We start from the raw sequence: 8,788 nt of genomic DNA on the forward strand, positions 1-8,788 counted from the left end.
TAATTTTACCTCACTTCCCCTATCCTTATTTCCTCTCACTTCCCTACTTTACCACCCTCATTCTTCAACTTTCCTACCACTCATTCTACTACTTCACCTCTCGTTATTTCCCCTACTTCCTTTGCTGTAATTTCCCCTACTACTTCTCCCCTTATTTTCTATTCTTTCCGCTGATTCTTCTTCCCTCATTTTCCATAATTTCCTCTACTCTCTGTACCCTGTTTTTCCTTAATTATCCCTTACTTCCCCTTCCCTACTCAACCTTATTTCTAATAATTTGCCCTTATTTCCCCATACTCCCCTGTTTTGCCTTACTTTCCCTACCCTGAGTTCCCCTTAATTCCCCTACAGGGCTCTCATCGACCTTTTTCCGTTTTTCTAAGAAAATTCTAACATTTTCATTGGTAATATTAACAAATAATTTATATCTCAATAAAGCTTTACATTTTCCAAATTCTTCCCCGATTCCTTTTTTTTTTAATTTCTCTTTTTTTTCTATTTTCAAGAAAATTTTCCTTTTCTCGTTTTTTCACTTGAACGCGAAATTAATAAATAAAATTCAATAAGAAAATCCGATCTGTTTTGTTTGAAATTTCATTCTGTTTAGTTAAAAATCTTATTATTTCAATGAAAATTTATTTCTTTTTGTAGAAAATTAATCTTATCGGTAACAAATTTAACTGTTTTGTTGAAAATTCGGCTTTTTGGATAGAAAATTGTCCTTTTTCAGTTAAAAATTAACTTTTTTAATGAAAATTTAAATGTTTGCTAAAAGGTTCCTCAATTTTGATTGTAAGTCCAACAATTTGGTTGCAAATGCAACATTTCGATTAAAAATAATTTTTTCTTATTGAAACTATTTGGCACAAACTGTATTGTTATTTAAAAAGGAACTATTAATTAATAATTAAACTGTCTTCTAAAAAATTCGTTTTTTTTGTTCTGAAAACTCCATTATTTGGCTTAAAAAATTCAACTATTTGGTTGAAAATGCAACTGTTTTTGGTTGAGGTTTATTTTCTTTTATTTGAAATTTCGACCATTTAATTGAAAATATGAAAATTATGACGTTTTTGTTGATAATTCAACTATCTTCTGCAAAATTCATCATTTCGCTTAAAAATTAATTTTTATAATTCTACTATTTAGAGGTAACAAAATTTATATTTTATGTTTAAAAAATCATAATTTTTTGTTGAAAATAAACTCTTTTTTTAAATTCAGCTGTCTTCTAAACAATTCGTCTTTTTGGTTAAAAAATATCTTTTTTAATTCTTCTTTTTGGGTTGAGAATTCCACTATTTGGTTAAACTTTAATCATCTTTGTTTGGAATTCAACCATTGGTTTGAAAATTTATCTTTGTAGGGTGGAAATTCAACGTTTTGGCTAAAACAAAAATTACTTCACTTAAAATCCGCCCATTTAGAATATTTCCTTGAAATTTCAGTTACTTTGTTTAAAATTCGTCTGTTTTGATTAAAAATTTTTTTAGTTAGTTTTTTAATTTATTTACTTTTTTCGGCTTGAAAATTCAATTACTTTGTTCAGAATTCATCTTGTTTGGATAAAAAATTCGTCCTTGTGGATCGAAAATTTATCTTTTAGGTTTGGAAAGTCATATTTGTTGGTTGAAAATAAACTATTTTTTTTTTAATTCAACTGCCCACTAAAAAATTCGTCTTATCGGTTAAAAATATATATTTTCCTAATTTGACTATTTGATTGCAAATTCATCTTTCTTTTTAAAAAATGATCTTGTTTGTAAAAAACTCGATAATTAAACTATTTTTTTTAATTTGTCTTTTTGGCTCAAAAATTTAACTATTTGGTTGAAGTTTAATCTTTTTTGTTTTAAATTTTAGTTACTATGTTCAAAATTAATCCTTGCAGGGTGAAAATTCAAATATTTGTCTAAAAATCCAATTACTTTGTTTAAAATCCGTCTCTTTTGAACATTTGTTTGAAATTTCAGTTATTTGGTTAAAAAGTTGCTTTTTTGTTCGAAAATTTAACTCTTTTGCTGAACATTCTTCTTCTTGGACAGAAAATTGGTCCTTATGGATTGAAAATTTTTCTTTTATGGTTTAAAAGTCATCTTTCTTTGTGGAAAATTATACTTTTTTTAAATATACATTATCGGCTGTGGATTCAACATTTTTTAATTTGTTCTTTTTTGGTTCAATTTAACTGGTAGAGCCTTCGTTTTTTTTTTAATCAATTTTTTTAATTGAAAGTGTAACTATTCCATTTGTGGTTGAAAACCTTTTTTTATAACTGAACTGTCTGCTTGAATATTCAACTATTTTGGTAGAAAATTCAATTGTTTTGTTAAAAATTTAACTATTTATTTTGGTAGAAAATTAACTTTTTGCTTGAAAGTCCATGGTATCAGGTGGAAAATTAAAATTTTTTGTTATAAAATTCATATATTTGGTAGAAAATTCGTCTGTTTGGGTAGAAAATAAATCTTGTTTGAAAATTTATATTATTTTTAACTTTAGATTTCAATTTGATGATGCAAAGAATATTTACAAATGAATGAGAATTATACAAATAACAAATAAAGTTATTGTTTCATTCACTCAGTCTCTGATACCATTTCATCATTATCATTCAAAATTTGACTTTTTAAAACCCTTCTAGTCGATCCGAGCCCTATATTTATTTACAAAAAAAATTAAAAAATTAAATTTTTTTAAAGCTACCTATTTTTTCTGAATTAAAAATTGGAAAATGCTCTCTTTGCAGTCATTCACTACCAGAAAGTCCGCCAGACAGTGGTAGTGAGCCTCCTTACTCGCCACCCGGACATCACGACTCGCAACATGTACATTCACCGCGTAAGTTCATTCACCTGTTACAACTTGTACATATTTTTTTCAGGCCTGACTCTTCTCTCGCTCTCGTAACGTAGGTGTGGATTCTGGGTTACGTAAAACTTTTTTAGGCAAATCTTTTTTTTTTTACCCGATTTAATTTACACTTTTTCCCACTATTCATATTTTTTCAGGATGCCCGCTGGGCCGGATAAACCGGGAATTTCATGAGAGCGGGGAAAACCGGGAAATGACAGTGAATTTATTTTTTGACCGGGAATTTTACAAATGTTTAAAGAAAAAAAATCTGTTCAGGTTTTATTTTAACAGTTAAAAAAAAATCTGTTCAGGTTTTATTTTAACAGTTAGAAAAAAATCTGTTCAGGTTTTATTTTAACAGTTAAAAAAAATCTGTTCAGGTTTTATTTTAACAGTTAAAAAAAAATCTGTTCAGGTTTTATTTTAACAGTTAAAAAAAATCTGTTCAGGTTTTATTTTCACAGTTAAAAAAAATCTGTTCAGGTTTTATTTTAACAGTTAAAAAAAAATCTGTTCAGGTTTTATTTTAACAGTTAAAAAAAAATCTGTTCAGGTTTTATTTTAACAGTTAAAAAAAATCTGTTCAGGTTTTATTTTAACAGTTAGAAAAAAATCTGTTCAGGTTTTATTTTAACAGTTAAAAAAAATCAGTTGAATTTTTACATATTTCAATTATAATATCATTCACTTTACAATGCGTAATTCCAACAAATTTTACTTAAAAAATTACATTTTGCAGAGTTTACAAATTACGAATTAGAAGCGTTTGAAATCGACAATTTTGGATAAAAACATTTTTTGGTTGATCAACTGTGAATATAAATTATAATTATTTTTAAAATTTAACAATAATTTAATTTAGAAGATGATTTGGAATCAGTTCAAAATTTTAAAATTTCTAGATTTTAGCGTTAAAAATGAAACCGTTTCAATTGGAAAGTCTTCGCGGTTAAATAGATGTAAACGCACGATTGGAATTTTATAAAATATTTTCAATTTTAAAATAACTTCAAAATAATATATTCATAATTATTATTTAGTAATTATTTATTTTTATTTACCTATTTTTTTAAATGTTATTATTTCCTAATTATTATATTCAAATTTACTAAATTTCAAATATTCTTTTAGATTGAAATTTGAAATTTTTTAATTAAGAAAAAGGTCAATAATTGCTTAATATTTAGAAATATTGGACTGTCCATTTAAAATCAGTGAGTAAAAAAAAATATTCAAAACTAAAAAAAAATCTTTGAACGTTACAATTTTAATTTGTCTTTTTAAAAACTATAAATTCCTATAAAAAGTTCTAGTGAGATAAAATGATATTTAGAAGTTCTGAAAAGATGAACTAATTGAATTCAAAATTATGCATTGTAGCAGATTTCTAACAACAAATCTAAAAGCTTTTTAAGAATTGTGAAAGGCTTCAAAAGAATCAAAAATATTTTTAAATGTTCATAGGAAAATTGAAAATAATGTTTTTATTTTGAAAAATTATAGTTACATTTTCAGTTTAAAAAAACTGGTTAAGTTTTTCACTCTGAAGATGAATTTTCAACTACAATTATGAATCTTCAAAAAAATGTATTTTTATCAAATCAGTTCGACTTTCAACGAGGTAGTAGTTGAATTTGCAAAAAAAGAAAATGAAGTTTCCACGAAAAGTGTAATTGATGATATTTTAACCAAAAAATATTTTTATTTTAATCAAAAACAGTTGAATGGAATAAAAAATACGAATATTGAATAAAATAGTTAAAGTTTGAATCAAAAAGATGAATTTTCAACGAAAAAGATTAATTTTTAAGTAAAAATATTAATTTTCTATTTTAAAACAGGAACTTTCAACAGATTGCATAAATTTCTACTAAACAAAAAAAAATTATTCAAATAGTTGCGTCTTTAACAAAAAATGTGAATTTTAAACTAGAAATATAAAAGTTAAATTTTCAATTTAAATAATGTTAATTTTCCATCAGAATTAAACGAATTTTCAACGAAAAAGTCAAATTTTCAACCAAGGAGATACACCTTTAACCAGAAAGATAAATTTTTACAAAATTAGTGGAACTTTGATTCAAGTTGTTGAACTTTGTACCAAAAAAGATGAAACTTAAGAAAAAAGTTTCATTTTCAATCAAAGAATTAAGATTTTAAACAAATAGTAGAATGTTTAGACAGGAGAAGAATTTAAGTAAAAAATTTAATTTAATTTAAATTTAATTTGCAATAAATTGAAGATAGAATTCCCTTATTCATTAGAACTTATACCTAAATATTTTTTCACAAAACCATGTTTATCACGAAATGTATATAATTCAATTGAAAAAGTGCATTTTTCGTTAGAAAATAACCAAGAAATGACCAGAAATTTAAGTTAAAACCCGAGAATTTACTTCTCATCGAAGAAAAATAAAAGTTTTCATTATTTTAATAATGTTGGTCAATTTAGAAAAATGGCTGCTACTTTATCTAAAGTTTTTGGGCATATGAGTGCAAATAATGATTATTTTAATTATTTAAAAAAGGAAGTTTCGGTAAAGAAGTATAATTTCACTTGAATGAGTTAACTTTTGACAAGGAACGGGAATTTTTTTAAATGATTAAAACTTGGATTTAGAAGAGGGGAATTAAAAATTAATTTGTTTGAAAGATTCATAATTTTATTTGTAAATTTATGTGTGTTTAAAAATTTAACTAATTTTTTGAAAATAAATTTTTCATTTAAAAATTTAACTATACCAGTAGAAAATTTAACAATTTTCCTGAAAACACGATTTTTTTGGGCAAGAATTAGATTTTTAACGGAAAAAAAAACCTTTCTATGTTTGGTTGAAATTTCACCTTTTTCCCATTAAAATTAAACTATTCAGCTTGAAATTGATATTTTTTATTTAAAAAATAAACTGCTTTTTTTTAATTCATGTAATTTTGTGGAAAATTAGTTTTTTTTTTAGAAAATAATTCTTATTGGTTCAAAATTTATCTTTTTGGTAGGTATGAAAGTCCACTATTCCTTTTGAAAATTGACCATTTATTGTTCAAATTTAACCATTTGGATGTAAGTATATCTTTTCAACTTGAAAATTCTTTTATTTCGTTACAAATTCACGTATTTTGTAAAAAAAATCGATTTTTTGCGTACAAAATGATTTTTTTAAAGTTAATCTCCTTATTTAAAAATAGATTTTTTTTCGTTAAAAATTCAAGTATTTCAATTAAATATTTATCACTTTAGTTTAAAATTTATCTTTTAGTTTTAAAATAAGTTTCGGTAAAAAACGTATTTTTTACCGAAAATTGAACTATTTTTCTGAGGATCTAATTTTTTTAGTTGAGAATTAAATTTTGAAATGAAAATTCAACTGTTCTATTTTTGGATGAAATTTAAAATTTTTAGATAAAAATTTAACTATTTGGTTGAAAATTGATATTTTTCATTTAAAAATGAAATTAATTTTTTGGAAATTCGGGTAACTTTTTTTGGAAGAAAACAATTTATTTCTTAGACAGTTAATCTTATTGTTTAGAAATTCTTATTTTTTGTTAAAAATTCAAGCATTACAGTTAAATATTTATTATTTTATTTAAACATTTGGTCTTTTAGGTTAGAAATAAATTTACTTGGTTGCAAAATAAACTCCTTTGAGAAAAATTAATTTTTTTCTATTGAAGATTTATCGTTTTCATTAGAAATTATTTGTTTGATTAAAACATTATCTGTTTCATTGAAAAATTGTTTTTTCTTTGGATGAAAATATTTTTTTTACTATAAATGCAATTTAGTTAAAAATTCATTCATTTGTATTGAACATTCTTTTTTTGACTGCATATTTAATTATTCATTTTTTGGTTGAAAAATGATAGTTGTAGTCGAAAATTGGTATTTTTTGGTCTAATATTGATTTTTTTATCTTAAAACTGAATTATTTACCTTTTGATTCACAATTTTCCTTTTTCAGTCAAATCTTTTTTTAAATTTCAACTCTTTTAGTGGAAGATTCATTGTTTTAGTTAAAAATTCATTTTTGTTGTTTAAAATTTGACTATTGCAGTTGAGGATTCAAAGTTTTAGTTCAAAATTCATATATTTTGATGAAAAATTCTATTTTTTGTAAGAAATTAATATTTTTGTTTGAAAATTGATCTTATTGTTTAAAAATTCATCTTTACAGTTAAAAATTCAAATATTTTCGTTTAATATTCATCACTTTTGTTGAAAATTCACCTGTTTAGTTTAAAATCCCACTATTCTAGTTAAAGATTCATAATTTTATTTGAAAATTCATTTATTCTGTAATATTTTTCTCAGTTGTGTTAAAGAATGTTTCGAATGAATGTCATGATTTAAAATTTAAGAAATTTTAATTAGACTAACGTCAAATTTAAAATCCTATTTAACGTCCAACAATCAAGTTAATGTATGGAATTCCTGAAAAAAAACAAGAATCCAACGACCAAATTTTGACAACCACCATAAAATGCTCCTATTGTAGTTCAAAAAAAGATCCTTTTTTCCTGAAAAAGAAAACTATTTTTTTTTTAAATAAAAAAGTGGAAAGAAAATGAGAAGACAACCAACCAAAGCCCCTTTCTTTTCTCTTTTTAATGTATTTTTTCTTTTTAATTATTATCAAATCGCAATTAAAAAGATTTTTAAATAATATTCACAAACGTTTCGGTACTTATACAGCATCATTATTAAGGTAGGAAAACATTTAAAACTTTGGAAGAGTACCGAAACGTTGATGAATATTATTTACACATGTTTTTCATTGCGATTTGATAATAATAATAAAGATGAAAAAGACGAAAGAAATTTAAAAAAGAGAAGGAAGGAGATTTGGTTGACTGCCCTCTCCTTTTCTTTCCTCTTTTTCAGTTTAGTCAACAAAAATTATTTTCTTTATCAAGAAAAAAAATATCTTTTTCAAATTACAATATGTGTATTTTATGGTGGTCGCCCAAATTTGCTCGTTGTATTATTGATTTTATTTTCAGGAATTCTATCGATTGTCGTGATTTAAAAAAAATGTTTACGTTTTGCGACAAATATGAATATATTTATTTTAGTTGACCGGGAAAAAATTGAATTCGTTTTCCAGATCAAAAAGCAGCTTTACAAGAAATACTCCTCCACCACCAAGGAAACACGGCAAATTACACGTCGGGTTTGTTACCTTCCTCGCCCAGAGCACTGGTTTCGGCGCCGGATTCGCTCCTGCTGACGCATCCAGTTCTGACGCCTCTCCTGACGCCGAATACTCCGTCGCTTCCGAATCAACAGCAGCTGGGAACGCCCTTGGTACCTTTGCCTCACGAACGCAGTCCCAGTGCCGGTATTACCACTTTGTATTCGTCGCTCCAGTCGGCACCCAAAAAGAGAAAACTCAGTCAGGATGGTCTCATACACGTCAAACAAGTAATACCGGTGATCCCACTCATTTTCATTAATCTAGCTTATAAACAACCTCGGCCTTTGCTCTTGAGATTCGTATAGCCCTTCTTTCAAGATAAATTCACGAAAACATTTTTAATTCCAAGCCAATGTTCTCGAAATTTATTGTGAATTAGATAATCTGGAAAATCTTCCGATTTTTTTATTGAAAACATTGATTTTCGACGAAAAACATAACCTAAAATTGTTGCAAAGTTGTGGATCTTCTTTAAAATTTAATTACAAAAATTAAAATGACCAATTTTTTACGAAAAAGACGATCTTAATTATAAATTTTTGAATGGTTTGAAATATTCTTCAAATTATGATTTTTGTTTTGAAGAGAAACGATTTCCCCTGATAAACGAGAACATAACCCTAAGTTGTTCAAAAAATGCCAGCCTTCTTTAAAATCTAATTGAAAAAAGAAAATGACCAATTTCTAATTTAAAAAATGTTAATTTAATCCAAAATTGGTAGAAAATGTCAAAT

The 8,788-nt window shown here is 25.3% G+C and overlaps 1 protein-coding gene across 4 annotated transcripts in view; it reads left to right on the forward strand.

Moving 5' to 3' along the window:
• LOC117176938 (myelin regulatory factor-like protein) overlaps positions 1–8,788 on the forward strand; it is a 277,814-nt gene that overhangs the window by 168,369 nt on the left and 100,657 nt on the right. For all 4 annotated transcript variants that reach the window (XR_004467639.1, XM_033367340.1, XM_033367341.1 and 1 more), the window contains 2 exons: positions 2,750–2,841; positions 7,965–8,281. Coding sequence is in view for 3 of the 4 variants with exons in the window: in XM_033367340.1 (XP_033223231.1) it covers positions 2,750–2,841; positions 7,965–8,281 (409 nt within the window). In the remaining variant the exon portion in view is untranslated. The remainder of the gene's footprint in view (positions 1–2,749; positions 2,842–7,964; positions 8,282–8,788) is intronic.

This window comes from Belonocnema kinseyi, chromosome 7 (assembly GCF_010883055.1).
Source record: "Belonocnema kinseyi isolate 2016_QV_RU_SX_M_011 chromosome 7, B_treatae_v1, whole genome shotgun sequence".
Classification (NCBI taxonomy): domain Eukaryota; kingdom Metazoa; phylum Arthropoda; class Insecta; order Hymenoptera; family Cynipidae; genus Belonocnema; species Belonocnema kinseyi.